General features: G+C 34.4%; 2 protein-coding genes across 2 annotated transcripts; both read left to right on the top strand.

The window, feature by feature from the left end:
• The first annotated feature begins 4,959 nt into the window (after positions 1-4,959).
• On the top strand, positions 4,960-5,421 carry LOC137718031 (chaperone protein dnaJ 11, chloroplastic-like). Its single transcript, XM_068457551.1, has one exon. The coding sequence runs from the start codon at positions 4,960-4,962 to the stop codon at positions 5,419-5,421; it is 462 nt and encodes a 153-aa protein (XP_068313652.1).
• A 1,336-nt stretch (positions 5,422-6,757) lies between these two features.
• LOC137718522 (uncharacterized) lies at positions 6,758-8,516 on the top strand. Its single transcript, XM_068458078.1, has 6 exons — positions 6,758-7,152; positions 7,242-7,290; positions 7,381-7,432; positions 7,556-7,725; positions 7,829-7,936; positions 8,265-8,516. Exons 1-6 carry the CDS (start codon positions 6,791-6,793, stop codon positions 8,424-8,426), a joined length of 903 nt encoding a protein of 300 aa, XP_068314179.1. The 5' UTR covers positions 6,758-6,790; the 3' UTR covers positions 8,427-8,516.
• The last annotated feature ends 10,361 nt before the right edge of the window (positions 8,517-18,877 follow it).

The following is an 18,877-nucleotide window of genomic DNA, read 5'->3' as shown; positions in this document are numbered from 1 at the left end:
ATTCCACCGTCGATGTGGGATTGTCTTCGTCCGCTCTCCCGCTCTTTGATAGTTCATCTTCCGCAGCCGGGTTTCTTCATAGGCTCAAACTCTGTAGCTTCATCCTCACATAAAGGATCAAACTTGCAATTAAAGAAACAGATTTTAATTTCATTGATTAATAATTACCAAAATTGATTTGTCATTGGAGACGGTTTAGCGGTACATGACTAATCACTATTAATACAGCTTCTAACTTAACCACTTGTGCTTGGTGTAAGGTTTTATTCAAAAGACTTTGATGCAAGTAGTAGTGGTTTCAATGTAAAGATATTTAACTTCAAGAGTCTTCCGATGTGAGACATACTAACGTAGGACCACATGAAGACATTTATTCATAGTGAAGTGCTTTGAATAAGATCCGATCTTATCTCGACAGTAAAAACCCGTCATGATTCAAGTCACTTGTCAGATATTTGATTTCAAAAGGTTAATTTTCAATATGAGACATGTTTCAAGATGGTCCAAACTCTACTAATTAATTACGAAGTTTTGTTTGGACCTGTTTAAGAGTTCATGATATGGCCCCAAACACAAATCCTCTTAAGTTGGACTCACAAATATGATGTTTACAAGAAGCCTAATTATCATATGTTGGCTGCTCAAGTATAAGTAGGATTCCTACACAAAATTCTTTGTGTTTGAATTACAGAACTTTGTGTTTATGATTAAAATTGATCATATTATGAATCACTCCGGAAAGATCATCTCTGTAAATACATAGATAGTTCGTAATACTTCTATCAATTTCATTCATCTGTTTTATATAGTTCGATGATTAAACTGCCTTTTGTTTTAATCAATTACTTGCTGAGACAATTTTTATAGAATGATTTATAAGATAAACTGTTATGATCATAAACACGAAGTTCTATGAATCTACAACAAACAGTTTTGAATAGAAATTCATATTCATCATCTGATTCTTCAATCGATCTAGCATATTCAAATCAATTTATATTGGGACATGAAGTCAATTGAAACGAAGCGAGTACTTCACATGAGCCTCGAGTGCTTCACTTCGCTGAATCGCTGCCACCAATCATTCTACCCATCATTTGATTCTTCAATTAAATTTCTAACATGCAACGCTGCACCGCCCAAATTTCATTTGCGCCGCGAATACGGGGCGCATCGTCCGCACTTAGATCTCTGCTCTTGCCTGCTTAACGCTTAAGGAGAGAACAAATTAAGATTAAAAAAAACAGAACTGCACACGTACTCAAAGGGAACAAAATTCAGAGAGTGTTAACCTGGTTTAAATTGTTTTGTGTTGTAATTTAGTAAACCGAGATAAATGTTGGATCTCCTCACGCGGACGTGGCCCATGTGGGAAGGGAACTAGGGTTTCAGCTTGGAGATCACACAATTATGGCTTCCCTCTGAGTCACTACCACGTTGCGTTTGATGGGTACTTGGTTTGTATACGTTGAATCTTTACCCATATTATGCGACAATACCAGAACATTATACTATACAATGAACCGCACAAAGTTAGACTTGGAAACCAGTTGGTGGTTTTGTCACGGTAGTCTACTTTTTTGACAGCTAAAGGCCCTAAAAGAACTCACATAAGCATTTTAGCCTCTTCAAGGCTTTCTCTGAGATTTTGGGAACTTTGTGCGAAATTTGTAAAAGAGGACCTCCTTAAGATAGTTTTAAGTTTAAAAAAACGTATGACAATGTATTGATACTAGAAAACTTTCACCTAAATAAAAAAAAAACCACTTAGTACTACGGTTTAGTGGTATTCCTCCTCACTTGGAAGTGAGAGGTCTTAGGTTCAATTATCGTCAAAGGCAAATTTGAACCACATTATTGTTAGCTCATTTTGAGGTTTAGCCCACTCCTCCACCCCCTTAGTGTATATAATATTGTTTATTCAAAAATAAAAAAATAAAAACAAACTTTAGCACTCACTGTTTGCATGTTTACAAGTATCTTTAATGATAAATAAAAATATCTACAAACATAACCTTCACTAAATAATCAAAAGTAGTTTTGTCTTAAACAATCAAACATGAAAAATAAAAACTTCAAACCTCTAAGTTTAAAGTTTTACTTTAACATATACCGTTGTTATATAATAAAATTAAGAAACTTTCGTTTTTGGGGTGATATTAGACACTCAAAATATCCCATTGTACTTCAAGTTTTAAAGTACTAACAAAAACAATTTGTTTGAAATATAGAACATTATTACATAATATTAGATGGCAAAAATTTAGGGACCCCTTCAAATTTAGAATCCTATGCGATTGCACCTTTCACTCCTCCTCAACGTCCCCTCTAAACCTCTCTCTAATCATTATTATGTAATTTATCAACATCAGAAATCGAATACATAGCGTTAAACATAAAATTACGGCATAAGTTTATAAGCAGTCACATTCAGCATTTTCTGATGTGTCATTCTCGTCTTATCCTAGGAACCTTGAAACACGAACTTGGTCTTATCCTTATTGGAACTCTTGGTTACCTATGGATAAACCTAAATAAGATTGGTCACATTCGCTGATGGGACCACAGAGTTCCTAAATCCGACGTGGCGGGTTGGCATTGGTGGCCTTACTACTCTAATACCACCGTTCCTTCCTCACGGCGGTAACCCACGTGCCAAGTCGGCCGCCCGTCGTTTACACCGCTTTCGTGTTTCCGCTGCGGTGGGCCATCCCAGCTGTGCTTCCCTGTCTGGCGGTTGCCTCTCAACAAACCGCGTCAATAATTAATGGAAAGGGATCCCTTTTTGCTAGTCTATCAAATTAGAAAATTCGTGTCGTTGAAATTTGATTCAACAACTACAAATAGAAGCTCACTTTAAAAGTTATAATAACTTCAGTTATTTGATCAAATTTCAACAACGTTGATTCCCTGATTTGATGGATTAAGAGAAAGGGATCCGGAAAGAATCATTTTCCATAATTAATACTAGAAAATGCCACACGGTCTATGTGCGCGAAATAATAAAAAAAAAAATTCTCAAATATTGTTTTAAAAGAAAAAATCGGCAAGAGTTATGCAGGCATTAGATAAAAAACATAAAAAAATAAAAAAAAGTAGAAAGTGTTGGCAGTTATGGAGAGAGAGTGTGTTTAGAGGATGATGATAAGGTGATATGGTTGTGAGGTTTAAAAAAAGGGTAAATGTTGTTTGTTTGAAATTACTTTAATGCCCCAATTTTTTTTCTTTTCTCACATTTTTTAGTTATGTATTAAAGGTTATAGTTGTAATTTCATTATTTTTTTTTATTGACAAAGTTAGTTCTATTAATATGTGGTTTTAATTAAAAACTAGATATTTACATTTATTCTTTTTTTTTTTTTTTTTTTTTTTTGTGTTGAGGAACTCGTTTATTCTCTATTTAGCTTCACAATTAATTGACTTTTTTGCTTTGTTTACTTGTTTTATATTAGGATTACGTTATTTTATTAAAATAATAATAGATCCAACTGTTATTGTGACTAAAATTATATTTATATTCCTTAATTGTTTTTCACTAATATTATTAGTTATTAGGTAACGAAAACAACTAAAGATTCTATGTATAAAACCACTTAACTATTTAATTAAATAAAAATATTGCGATGGAGAAATTATGTAGTTCTGTCTAAATAATTTGATTCACATTACGTAATTTGCTTAAAATGCAAATTTTATTTTTTCCACTGAGCGGACTTTTAGTATAAGAAGGGAGAATCTGTTTGCCTAAAATCCGACCATTTTGTATAAATCCAAACTATCAAATAAGTCTTGTAGAAAGCAAATTTTATTTTTTTCACTTAGCGGACTTTTAGTATAAGAAGGGAGAACAATGCATATTTGGAGTCTTCTAGATGCATATTTTGATTCTTCTAGCGTGTTCTATTTTTTTTTTTTTGTTTTTAAGATGTGATAGAACTTCATTGAGAAAGGGAATTAGATACAAAAGTCAACAAGGCAAAAAAAAAACTTAACATACAAATTCCTCAATCAACAAATCATCTAAGAACAAAGGTTGATCAACATTCCAAACACAAGGAGCATCACTTTGAGCGAAGCGAGCAAAGTGGTAGGCTACACTTTCCCTCTTTATAAACAAACACGCCCTTAAATAAAAGATTGACTTTAAGACGAACAACGATTGTGTTGTAAGAACTATATGTAACAAAATAACGAGTTCACCTAATATAGAGCATAATATAACACGCACTAACAATTTTAGTTGTTAAATTCTTGATTATAATCTTTGAGCACACCTCTCACTATTAATTCGCAAGACCCATACTATGGAGAGATTTTTTAATGTTACCGCAACACACGGTGATACACCACGTGCTTAATCTATAAAAAGATTTTATAATGTGTTTGGAAGGATACTTAAAAATTAAAATTTCCCTCTACTTATATAATATATTATGACGTACCACGCTATGATTCAGTCTACGAAAAATTTTCTCCCGACTATGAGGTATACAAATACTAGAATTTTCGCAAAATTAAAAATGGAAAAGGTGTCACTCCATTATTGGTTAACCTATCAACGTCCATGTAGGTCCAACGAATGGTTGCCATTTGTCAACCTCACACTACAAAATCTAGTCAAAAACCGAGTGAAACCCAACCCAAACCCAAACCAACACAGTTAAACCGTATATCTAACGGTAATGCCCATACCATGTGCCGTGTCAGATTTTGGACATTGGAATGGACACCGACGCCCCGCTGAGTCAGACACTCTCCCAAATGGATAAGGCCTCCTATTTCGTTAACCCAACCCCCAACTTTTAACCACGGTTAACCACGATGCGAATTTTAACCACGGTTAACCGTGATTTGCATCTTATCCCCAACTTTCTATAAATCCCCAATCTCCCACTCCTTCGGCCACAGATCCGACTCATACCAATCAAAATTTCGAAGCAAACAACAACAATCTCAAAAATGGCTTCCATATCCTCCTCATCTTTCACTTGCCACTCCTCTCCTCTTTTCTCCGTCGGCAACGACAGCCCCCGCGCTCCTCCCTCCTCCGTCAGCTACCGGCCCCTCCGCGTCTCCGCCTCGTGCGCATCGACGGTCGAAAGGCCGCGACCCCGCATTGGATCAAGCTCCTCACTGTACGACGTGCTCGGGATTCACGCCGGCGCCACGTGCCAGGAGATCAAGTCGGCGTACCGCAAGTTAGCGAGAGTTTTGCACCCGGACGTTGCGAAGTCATCCGCGGACGAGTTCATGAAAGTCCACGAAGCTTACTCCACTCTCTCCGACACGCAAAAACGCGCCGATTACGACCGCAAGATGATGATCGGACGGCCGAGGACGGGCGTGGCTTCATCTTACGCTTACGCAACAACAATGTCGTCGATGACTAGCCGGAGATGGGAAACCGACCAGTGCTGGTAGATTTACAGACATTTCACTCTGAACATATTCCGATCTTCTGTAATTAAGCAAACCTAATTAAGCTAATTATATGGTTAATTAGTGTAATTAGGAAAGCCCGCTACGCGCCTGTCGTTCGGATTGGACGAAGTGCTAGCTAGTGTGTTCGCGTGTGCATATTGTAAGCTGCAGGCGCCATTTTTACAGCCTGAACAGCTAGGGGAAATTATATCCTCCACTTCCACTTCAGCTTGTAACGAAATATAAGATCTAATTTGAAGATGTGGATTGTATTCGATAATTTTTCGTCTTTTGAAATATAACATTAAAAGTTTTAAGGTAAAACACTTATCCTTTACAAGTAGCAACTTGGGAAGTGATGCTCGACAAACCTCGGTAACACGCCTTGACAGTCGTCGATACTCGACAGAACACATGAGCACTGTCGTTGAATCTCGACATCATGCCTCAGCGTCTCTCGAGAAATTTCGATAGCGTGCATTGTAACATGTTGACAACCATTGATAAAGGATAATGGTAAGGAAACCAAACCTAGCATTACCTGACGAAAATCTAGGTAGCAAGCCTCAATCGTCTGTTGATAGATTTGGACCACCTGCAACTAAAGTGTTTGGGTATTTGTCGATAAAGTTTGACTTGATTCCTCAACATAGATTTTGAGAACATGCGTATGAAGTTGTTAGCATCTACCGACAAATCTCGAACATCCAAAATGCTTTTTGATGTCAAAAAACATTGTAGTCATACTGGAACAACTCCCAAACAAGTGGTCAAGTGAAACAGACCAGCCCAAATAACATGTGCTGAGTCTGAAGGGGACCCAATTCAACTATACGCCGTTTGAAGTCTTTAATAATGGGCCTGGGCCTTAGCTTATTTATTTATTGAGTAAATTATAACAATAATTCTTCAACTTTAGCTTAATTGAAACGATGATCCATCAATTGAAAATCAATTACTATTGGTTCATCAACTCATCAAAACGTGCAACTATAGTTCTTCAATTAAAAATCCATTACCAATGGTCCCGCAATTTTAATTTAACTGAACAAATAGTTCCTCAACTTTAACCCAATTAGAGAAATTATTCATCAACTTTAAACCAATTGTAGTAATGATTCTTCCAACGTAACTCATTTTCACAAAATTCTCACGAAGTTGATGAAAAGAATTATAGCTACACGTTTTGATGAATTGAGGGTCCAATGGTAATAGATTTTTAGTTGATGAAATATTATTCAAATTTGATTAAACTTGAAGAATAATTGCTACAATTTACCTTTTTTTTTTTTTTTTTTTTTTTTTAAGACAAGGAAGATAAAATGTGTTGCTGGTATAGCAAATCACCAGCGAGAGGGAAAGAGAGGCGATGGCTGCTCACGCGGGACGGCTTCTGAGGCAATGGCCGATGTGGCAGCAGCATTGCTGCTCAAACGCCGCCTTCCACCACCTTATCTTCTCCCCCTTACTTCCGGTCACCACGAGAATCAACTCCCGTCGTCCGTCTTTGACCACCGTCCACCTGGCCACTCGCGGCGTCCATAAACTATTACGCGGGCTCAGACCGTCCGATTACCAAGACGCCAACACCGCCAGTTCGGGTTCAGATTCGGATTCGGATGCAGTCACGTACAAGAGCCGCAACGAGTTGAAGCGCCACGCCCGACGCGCCGTCCGTTGGGCTATGGACCTCGCCTCCTTCTCCAGCCCTCAAATCAAACGCATTGTCAGGTTCACCCCTCTTAAACTTCAAATTTTGAAAAAAGTCCCTGTACATTTAGTTATTTCGAGTTATGGATTTTAATTTGATGGGGATGCAGAGTGGCTTCTCTGGACCAAGACGTGTTGGATGCTGTGATTCTAGTGAAGGTGCTTGGTTAGTTTATTCTTTTCTGTTCAAATCAGTGTTAGCTGCTTATTTCAGCTGTTGCAGCTAAGGTGTTTGTGTTAATGCCGCAGAAACTAGGACCTGATGTTCGAGAAGGGAAGCGAAGGCAGTTCAATTATATTGGTATGTGATGCAACAACTTTGTACCCTGGTTGGAATCTGTTTAATTCAATCATATCTTACATTTGTGTATGGATTGTGAATTTGTGATCTTATCTTACAAAGATATTTTCAATTCGTGTTAAGGGAAACTGCTGCGGGATGTGGAGGCCGACTTGATGGATGCTTTGATTCAGGCTACGAAAGATAGCGATGAAAGTAAGCTGCAAGCTTTATCAGGTCCGGAGACATTGGGGGTTGATGATGTTGCCGATGAAGAAGAAGCGGAAGAAACTGATTGTGAGTTGGAAGAAGAGGTACGTTACATTTCTTTGTTTGAAATTGTGCAAGAAAGATTACTGAAATTTGGTAAGTTGTTTATGGACATATTTCATCTGATTACTTGAGCATCGAATGCAGGGTTCTCACATTGATGAAGCGACCAGATGGTTTGATGGTCTGATCAGTAAGGACATTAAGATCACCAATGAAGTTTATTCAATTTCGAATGTTGATTTTGACCGTCAGGTAAATTGAATGCCATCTCAACATCAATGTCAAATAATGTGTTTAAACAGTCATAACATGCTTCCTAAGTGTAAAAGGTTCGGTCACTTGTACTTTTGTTTTTCTGCCACATCCTTAATGGAGTGGGATGGTCTGACTAAGTGACACTGTTGATTTCCCGATAAAAGTCCTTTGCGAGGGCTGGTTATGGAGTTGGATTCACTTGAACCACCAGTTTATATTCACTTGAGTCAGTTGATTAACACTCATGCCAATTGTTCGCTTATCGTAAGGGTGCATAGTGTTCTGTTTCTTGCTCTGTGTTGCTAATGCTAGCTTCACTTGACAGGAACTAAGGAAACTTGTCCGAAGTGTGCATTCTAGATTGGAACAGAAGGTTGATTTGGAGGAAAATACGGGAAGGATTGGTGCAGCGAGAGTGAGTGCTGAAAAGGCACTCACCAGGTTCCTTCGTTCCCTTGCTAAACGTAGCCTAGAGATTGATATATGATATTTTACTTTCTATCATTATTCATGTGTCATTACGTAGTATGTCTTAAAGAATGCAATTTTTGAGTGATCAACTTGGCTTGCTTTTTCATTTCATTATTATTTGATGTCGAGGGGCATCCACGTCAATGCTTGCTTACCAAAAATGCATACGCAGCAAATGTTGACATTGCTATAAAGCGCGTTTGATTAATCAGCTGAGAGAATATGTTTACCAAAAATGCTTGCTTACCAAAAATGCATACGGAAGCTGGTATTTGAATTGATTGAGGGTTTGTTTGGATATACTTTTAAAATGACTGAAAGCGTTTTTAAAGAAAATGTTTTTTTTTTCCAAAAGCACTTTAAGTGCTTTTTCAGAATTTACTTGCATTTTTACTAAGAATTTGTTACAAAAATATTTTTACCAAAAACGCTTTTAGTTATTTTAAAAGCATATCCAAACGAACTTTGAATCTTGTGGTAGCGTATCTCTAACAAATTTGGAGACAAAATGAGGACTGCTTTTTTATGAAATTAATGTTGTGGACCTTAATCTCCTCGATATGGGCAATTGGACATGGACGGAAAAAAAATTTCAATGTGCTTGAAACATGGAACAATACGACATATATTATTATATAAGGCAAAAAAATCTTGTTTTTTTCAAGTGTCTGCTCTATTTGTATAACATCATACGGTGTATGTATTTATGTTTCGAGGGCACTAAAAATCTCCTGTTAACTGGACGACCACCGTATGGGGAGTTGGATAAATTTGCTGTTAATTGGACCACCGTGATATGGGGATTTGGCAGTTAGCACTTGGCAGCATCCACCACTAGTGAATCATTTATTGATACTGCTTTAGACAACAGAGACGTTAAAGCATGTCAAAGTTTCAAACCATGCCATAGCATTATTGTATACGCCAGTTTTAGAGGAGAGAGGCTTACTGGAAGTAATTTTGATCGTATTTCAAATTAATAATGTATTGTTTGTGTATTTAATTTTTTTTATATAACAATGTGTTATTAGTTTGAAAGATTGTTACAATGCATGGAGTCGTATAAACAATCCATTCTCCAGTTTTAGTTTTTAAGTTACTACAATGAAATCTTCCCTTTTGAACCTTTTGACGTTGTTGATGAATTTAGTGTTGAATTGAGAAACGTGGTTTATGTATTTAATGAATACTATGTGGATGGATATTTCAGATTTAGTTAATTTTTTGCCTAGACGATCTTTAAAAGACTACTTAGAAGATAGACAACTTAGATTATCGAAAATCAATGTAAGATGAGGAAGAGAAATAAGAAGGTTACTAGGATTTTTCGTGTTGATATGTAGGCATTTTGTATTTGAAGTTGCCGTGATGAACGCAGGAACTCAACTTTCCCTAAACAAACATTATTAATTCTGCAACCCTTTTAACATCAAATTAGAGTCAACGAGCGGAAATGCTTAAGGAAATATGACAAAATTATTCAGGGAATCAAAGTAGGGATGCTTAATTAAAAGGATAATTTAAATTAATAAATCGATCGATTAATTTATTCGACACTTAAAACCCGAAGTTTCTCGTTTTCTCCCGTCTCCGGCGTTGAATAATGGTTGCCTTGACTGAGGTTGACACCATGGCAATAAGTCGGAAGGATTTTAAAACCTAAACACGACCAGCCAATGACAGCTTTGTACTACCTTCAACTGTTTCGGCCTAAGGTGGCTAATGGCTCAGATGGTGATTAATGGTCTTAATCATTTTAATTGAGTTTACCTTTTTTTAGTCAAAATGGTCTTGGATATTGGCATAACTTCTCACTTTGGTATCTGATAATGAAAATCGTTAAAAGTGGTCATTGAGTTTGTCCACTGTAAATCATTTTGGTTATTTCGTTATAAATCTGTCAATATTCTCGTTAAATTATCATGTGAACAACCACATTACTACATTTTTAAGGGTATTTTTGCTAAGAGTGGTGCTATCCACACATACATTTTTACCTCCTACACAACCCTTATTAATTATTGTCCTTTAATTTTCTTCAGTTTATTTGATCTAACGATCGAAAATTGAGAGGGATGTGTGGACAATATCACCCTTTTGTCAAACTAATCCTTCTACTTCACGAGGATATTAACAGATTTCTCATAGAATGACCAAAAAATTTTACGATGGATAAACTTAAGGACCATTTCTCTCAATTTCTAATGTCGGAAATTAAATAGGAGTTATGTCAATCTCAAAAACCATTTTACCTAAAAAAAACCCATTGCTTTTATGAGTAAAATGATCAACAAAAAACTAATGAATCTGAGCATGCAGTTGCTTTCTTGTAAGATATTTTCTGGGGAATAGTATCTAATTCTTTCAAAATTATTGCGGTAGTTCAACAATTATATATATATATATATATATAGAGGCTTTGTATAAGAGATTTTTCAATGTGAGCGGTATACGGGATGGTACATCACGTGTCACTATACAAATGGTGAGATATGTGTATTAAAAAGTTAATAACTTAAAAAGTAAAATATTCCACTGCTTATGTAAAAACACGTGATATACCTTTCGTGTTCTGATCACAATGAAAATTTTCTCGTTTTGTAGAACAGTCTAAGGGAAGTTGAAGCTAACTTTTTAATGGAATTTAGGACATGGAGGATGAGTTTGCTGAAGGCCTACCCCAGCTGGAGGCGAAGGGACGACCCCAATTCAAACAAGCGCCAATTTTTTCGGTGCCATGCATCAATTAATTTTTAAATGATATATATGTCTGTATTTTTATATGTATACATTCAGACCATTGGTATATTTTTCAGATCGAATCTGATTTGTTCCAGTTTCAGTTAAATTAATATGCAGACGTCAACCGAAGACTTCTTGAAAATGGCGGTGGCTCATCATCATGCATTGCCAAAATAGCTGGAGCTATTATGCAATTGATGAGGGGTCAGTATCCAAGTCTCAAAAGAAAATTATTGAACATAAAATACCAATTGCACGCCCAAGTAAGGTTTCTACTTCTTTTTTTTTTTTTTTTCTTTTTTCCTTTGTGTAATTCACAAAAATAAACCTGTAAACGGGTTAGGTTTAACCCGACCTATTAAGTTAATGGGTCATTCGAATCTGACTCGTTAAGCTAACGGATTATTCGTTTCACCCGTTAACAATTATTATTATTATTATTTTTTGTTGTTAAGACTTTACTAAAATTACTAAAACATCCTCAACTAACAAGTGTTAACGGGTCTAACAAGTTGACCCAAAGTGACCCGACCCGTTAAACATCCATCCAAATACTAATATTAATGGAACGGGTTGGATTGAGTTAACGGATCGAATCTAAAATGCCAAGTCTACACAAAAGGTTTCTTTGCTTTAAAGTGCGAGTTGATCGTGAATCATGCATGGGAAATAATTGTACCTTTTTTCTTATAAAAAACCATTTTTACATATATAAGCGACTATCAATCATGCATAGGAAACAATTGTACCTTTTTTCATAAAAATCATTTTTACGAAAAATCTCTGGTACTGTTCACTTTAACGAAAAATTATATTTTTACACTAAACAATCAATCCTGATATTATTCACTTTATCCTTTATTTTGTCCTTATCATTAAAATTCAAAGTTTTCAAACCCTTTTCATTAGTTTTCATAAGGTTTAATTCCTTCTAACCTGGTTGGATACACGCGTGTGGATGCAATGGTTTTATATATCACAAATTTTGGTTGTGAAAAATACCGACTCCCATTTCTTCAAAAAGAAATGATTAAGAAATTTTTGTACAAACAAAGTAAAGATAGGACCATGGGAAATGAATTTGCCAATAGATATTTGGGAGCTTCCGGACGGTTCAAAGCAGCTTTATTCTCTTCCTCAAAACAGTAATTATGTAATATTAAAATAAAATATGTACTTATTAAGAGAAATTATTTTACAATCATTTTTCATACAGGTAAGTGAAATCATAATGTTTTTTAGATAGTTTGAATAAACTGAAACGGTTGCACTTGAGGAGAACATGAGAGAAGGTAGACGGTTGTTCACACACACAGTTTGTGCTCTCTGCATTTTCTTTATAAGAATTGCATTTTTTTAGTACATTTGTAATGATGTCCGCACGCCGGGATCCCTTTTGTAGATCATGACTAGGATGTATTGGATCTATTCAAATGATCATATTTGACTTGTCAATCTATATTTGATCCAAATTAAATTAGATCATTATCGGATTTAATTTAAGAATTAAATTTTTTTTTAAATAACATTATTGTATTTGTCTATTATTCATTAGACAATCCGATAGTTCTAATGACGTTACTTACAAAGTATAATACCTAACAAATAATATATAGAATTCAACAAAAAAATAAAACAAATAATATAGAAAATAGATAATATGTTATATTGAGTTGAATCATATCAATCTTGATACGTATCTAGACCATTTATAATAGGATTACTGAAAAATCGAACTGTAAGTCTCATTCTACAACATTTTCTTCTTTTTTTTTTTTTTTTTTTTGAATAATTGATATTATCTATAAAAGGGAGGGGATGAATTTAACCTCATAATAGGTTAATAATAATGTGATTTAAATTCGTTTTTGACGAAGATCAAACCTAAACGATATTATATTTTGTTAATTATAATAAATTTGAGTCAATCCGAATCAAAATATATAATAATAATATATGAAAATATGCACCCATCAACCACGTGGCTATCCGGCCAAAGATCCATCCAATGCGACCAGAAGGGGAAGGGTAGGGGATAGAAAATAGGACAAAAACATATTACTCCGCCAGAAGGACAGACACATACACGCACTAGAGAATGTAAGCTAATGACAATAAGTGGTCTGTCACGCTTCACACACAATAATGTTGTTTTGAGTGATCAGCTTGGCTTGCTTTTTATTTTCATTTATTATTTGATGTGGAGGGGCACCCGCCCCGGCAACATTGTGTTCCACTTCATATGCGCCTCTCACAACAATCGGTATGTGGATTGTGGACAGACAAGTTTTTATTCTTGTTTTCAAGGTTGTTTGCTGGTACTGACAACAAAAAGAAACAAATCAATTTAAAATGGTCAAAGGTACTGGGGATTTTATTTTTTTGAAGATTTTGAGAGGTGGGTTGTTCCAGAAGATGGAGAATAACAAACTTGCCAACCTAGAGAGCAGGGGTTTTTCTTTTCTTTGGTCTTAGATGTCATTTTACAAGAGAGTCATTTCTCGTTTTGTAAAACAGTCTAAGGGAAGTTGAAGCTAACCTTTTAATGCGTCTCTTCCTTTGGCCCATTTGTTATCTATCTATACTATTAAGGAAACTCTCCTTGTCAACTTTTTTTTCCTATTTTGCCATTACTTTTGATACACACTATTGACAAAAAGGAGGGCAAAATAGTAATTTTGTACCTTTTGACAAAATGACAATCATATTCCTATTTTTCCTATTTTACCTTCTTTTTTTTTTTTTAAGAAAATGACAATGATATACTTATTTTTTCAATTTTACCCTTACTTTTGATACATGATATTTACATAAGGAGGGTAAAACAATCTCAAAAGACAATCATATCCCTATATTTTCTATTTTACCCTTTTTTTGAGAAAATGACAATCATATACTTATTTTTCTAATTTTACCTTTACTTTTGATACATAATATTTATATAAGGAGGATAAAGAGTAATTATGTAATATTAAAAAAAATACACTTATTAAGAAAAATTGTTCATACACACAAAGTGCATGCTCTCTGTTAGTATATATTACGGCAAGGGGATACAAATCGATACCAAAGGAGAGGCCCGTGAATACTTACTTGTGTTAAATCAGTGTTAATGCATGTCTTATATATGCCTCTTCCTCCAGATAATTAGCTGGCTCAGTGTCTGTGATGTACATACATGTGTCTTTGTTCTGACATATCAAACCCCATCTCTGCCGACTCATGTCGAATTACCACCTCAATAATAGGAAAAAATTACATTCGATCTCCGGTTATAAGGTGACTTCACCTCTCTTTCTCTTTCCACTTTCTCCCAAAACTCAAATTTGAACTTATTCTGCTTTTTTTTTTCATTGGCTAACTATCTAGTCTATCTTTATTATCTTTTGCAGTTGTATCCACAACTGTCCAAGAGAGCAAAACAAAAAGGTCAATTTTCCCTTGAAAGCACCTCAAGCTAGGAGCAGGTCGGTATCCAATTACATTCATGGCATATAACCATTGAAAAAGCTAATGATGTTTGACTGATATACTCTCAATATTGATCATTGGTCCAACTTTTTTAATAAACAATTTCTCTTCTTTGCACTTTGAAAAAATAGATTTTTAATTTTTCTTTTGGTATCTAAATTTGTTCCGTTCATGATAAGGTATAGCAAAATATCTCATATGATTTTCAATCCCGCAGCATCATATGGGTACAAATTTCTAGTACATTCCATAACACAACCGAAGTACATCAGGAAAGCCAGACAAGGCTAACAGGATTAATAAAATAAAAAGGAGTGGCAAATACAAGTAGACGCCAATACAACAAACCAAGCGTCATTCCCCACTCCAAAAAACCACTTAAGGAGGACATGGCAATCCATCCTTGTTTAAGATTCTAACCAACAAAGATGGTGGTCTGTCCATCCTACATTCCTCGCTCATCTCCGTACCCACATAGGTTGCGACGAAATTTGCCGCTTCATTCGCTGATCTTGGCACCCAACCGATATGTCAAATTTTAAACACAAAATAAAAACTCATATGTATTTTCTTTGCATTGGGAATGAAAAGAAACAAAAGGATAATACTTTAAACCAATAACAAACTAATAAAAAGCATTTAATAATTAATTAAAAAATCTGAAGGTGTTGTCAAATTTGGCAGCAAGGGGGGAGATATGTCATTCCATGTCATGCCACATCAGATTTGACTTCTTGATTGGAAAACATTAATGCTGTATTTTGTTATCGTTATTACTGATTTGGATATTTTGACATCTTATTTGGAGATGTTCTAAAAAACACTCACTCACATGAATGGTTAAGACTAAAATTCACTCACTCACATGGATAGCTAATCACTCACACTATATTATTGGTGCAAATCTATATCTATTCTATTCTATTAAGAAAAGAGGCATTGTCTTTTATATCTTTTGACAAAATAACAATTATATACTTATTTTTTCAATTTTATCCTCACTTTTGATACACAATATTTACATAAAGAAGACAAAATAGGAAAAAAAATGGGAAAAAAGTTGACAAGGATATTTCTCTTAATATAATAGTATAGAAAAAAAAACGCAATTATTAAGAGAAATTGTTCACATACAGACAAAATATGTGCTCTCTGTTAGTGATTATGAATAATAGTTTGTGGGAACAATTATAAAACATAGCTGGAGGGTTTTCAGAATGTGGATATTTAGGACATGGAGGATGAGTTTGCTGAAGGCCTACCCCAGCTGGAGCCGAAGGGACGACCCCAATTCAAACAAGCACTAATTTTTTCCGTGCCATGCATCAATTAATTTTTAAATGATATATATGTCTGTATTTTTATTTGTATACATTCAGACGATTGGTATATTTTTCGGATCGAATCTGGTTTGTTCCAGTTTCAATTAAATTAAATATGCAGTGACGTCAACCGAAGACTTGTTGATAGCCAGAACAAAATAGAAAATGGTGGTAACTCATCACCGTCCATTGCCAAAATAGCTGAACGATATCCAGCTATAACAATATTTATATAAGAAGAGTAAAATAATAATTTTGTATCATAATATTTACATAAGATAAAAAATATGCACGTATTAAGAGAAATTATCCAACTATCATTTTTTTCATACAAGTAAGTGAAATCATGATGTTTTTTGGATAGTTTGAATGAATTGAAGCGGTTACGCTTGAGGAGAACGTGGCACAAAATGGGTGATTGTTCACACACATAAAATGTAGGCTCATCTGCTATTTTCTTTATAAGAATTGCATTTTTTTTTAGTACATTTGTAATGATAAATTAGAGATTTTAAGGAAAAGATTATCTTCCCAAGTTCCCTGATTAATTAGAACTCTAAGGGCTGGCTGTCAGCTATTGGCTATTGTGTACATAAGTCGCATCAAAGCTGCTGTAGGGCTCGAACATGATGGCCGCGCGCCGGGATCCCTTTTGCAGATGATGAGTGGGATGGATCTGGACCGTCTGATTATTGAGATTTATTAGCTTCATTAACACCGCCTTATGAGTGCCCTTTGATTAGGCCCCTAGTATATGTAATGCAAGTGGTGACATTTGGAATAATATTATATATCAGCTAGGGTTGTTGAAACATGTACTCAATGTATGTTCAAAAGGGTATATTTTCTTCCCACCCAACTGCTTATCATCATTCCCTGGTACTTGGTAAGCTACATAGCCATCAATGCATCATCAATTCACATGTAATAACGAATAAGATAAGACTTGCAAAATAATCAAATTTGAATTGTATCGGTCTTAATTCATATGCGCATTCATTTATAATAGGATTATCAAATTTGAATTTATTCAGATTATCATATTTGACTTGTCAATTTATATTTGATCCAAATTAAATCAGATCATTATCGGATTTAATTTAAGAATTAATTTCTTTTCAAATAACATTATTGTATTTGTCTATTATTCATTAGATAATCGGATAGTTCTAATGAGGTTACTTACAAAGTATAATACCTAACAAATAATATATAGAATTCAACAAATATATATATATATACATAGAAAATAGATAATATGTTATATTGAGTTGAATCATATTATTATTGAATCATATCAATCTTGATACATTTCTAGACCCATTTATATTAGAATTACTGAAAATCGAATTGTAAGTCTCAATCTATATCCTTTTTTTTTTTTAAATAATTGATATTATCTACAAAGAGAGAGGGTGGGTTTACCTTCATAATGAGTTAACAATAATATTATTCAAATTCGTCTTTAACGAGGATCGAACCTAAACGATATTATATTTTGTTAATTATAATAAATTTTGGTCATTCCGAATCAAAATTGAGTGTATTGACAAGTTTAAACTAACACTCCATTCTTATAAGAGCATAAGAGAAATATGACATTTACAATCACTACACACTCCTGTCTTGCAGTGATGCTGATAGTCAGCAGTGTGTAGATAAAACAAATGGGTGTTAAAGGTTGAGCCATTTCTTTGTCGCAGAAAGCACAAATCGATCAAGGAGTAAAAGTGAAATCATAGCTTTACTTTTTTAAGTAAAAAAAATTAATGGCTGTACTTAATTTGATTAATATTTGTTCAAAATCGTATTGCAGTCCTTTGAGGACCTGACTCTGCTAGATTATCGGGATTTAATCACGTACTATATATTTGATACTACAGGTCGCTTAGAGAGACTTGTTTCGCGTGACCACAAATCCATGGGCTTTTGATTTGACAGCACAAAATACGTGTGACCACAAATCGAAAGTTTGTTTTTATATGAAATATCAATAAATTCTAAAGATGACATGATTCACTTTAGATTGTGTTAGGTAGCTCCAAGAAAACTTGTGTTAAGAGGCATCTAAATTACGTCATTATGTATATGATAGCTCTGTGTTATGTATTATATTTTACACCAGACTGTTAATTAGTCAATTTGAGAAATGCTAATTGGGTTCTTTTAAAAGCTAATTTCAAATATCATTTCATATTTTTTTATATATTATTATATAATATTCTTAAAAAAATTGATGTTAATTTGTGAAATGATAGAGAGTCTGGTAGCAATTTTCTAATAAACCATTTTTTTGCTTTTTGAACAAACAATAATATTAACAATAAGAAGATCAAATATTAAGTTAAACCTGACAATGCCCTAATAAACTTGTACAAGTTCAAAGCAAGAAATCGTTTCGAATATCTTTCCTAAAGTTATTTGTACGTGTCATTGTGCTGTTGGCACACGAAGGTGGTTGAACAATAGATCAAGTTGTGATAGATGTGTACTGTGGTAGATTCCATTCCTCTTTCGGATCCGTGCGTGCCCCTTTACTTATTTTTGGTTCGGGTCAAGAATTTTCAAATTAGCTTTATATGGTTGGAGAAATTATCCTCGGGAAACTTCCTGTTTAGGAAAGAAGCTGTCGGACTGATTTTATAGTAAAATTAATAAAAATAGTTGAAATTTTTTGAATTTTATTGATAAGGATAAAATAAAAGATAAAATAAATAATATCAGGATTAAATTTTTAATATAAAAATATAATATTTTTTTTAAAATAAATCGTATCGAGAATTTTTCGTTAAAATTGTCTAGTTTTATTTGATGAGGTTAACGTTGTGGTCCAGTCTTTTTAAAATATATATATATATATATATTAATGTTGTGGTCCTTAATGGATCGACAAAGGTGGTAGGCACTTATTATTCGTCAACTAGAAAGAAGT

This window comes from Pyrus communis, chromosome 15 (assembly GCF_963583255.1).
Source record: "Pyrus communis chromosome 15, drPyrComm1.1, whole genome shotgun sequence".
Taxonomy (NCBI): domain Eukaryota; kingdom Viridiplantae; phylum Streptophyta; class Magnoliopsida; order Rosales; family Rosaceae; genus Pyrus; species Pyrus communis.
The sequence above is the reverse complement of the archived record's forward strand: the minus strand, read 5'-3'. Positions and strand labels throughout refer to the sequence as shown.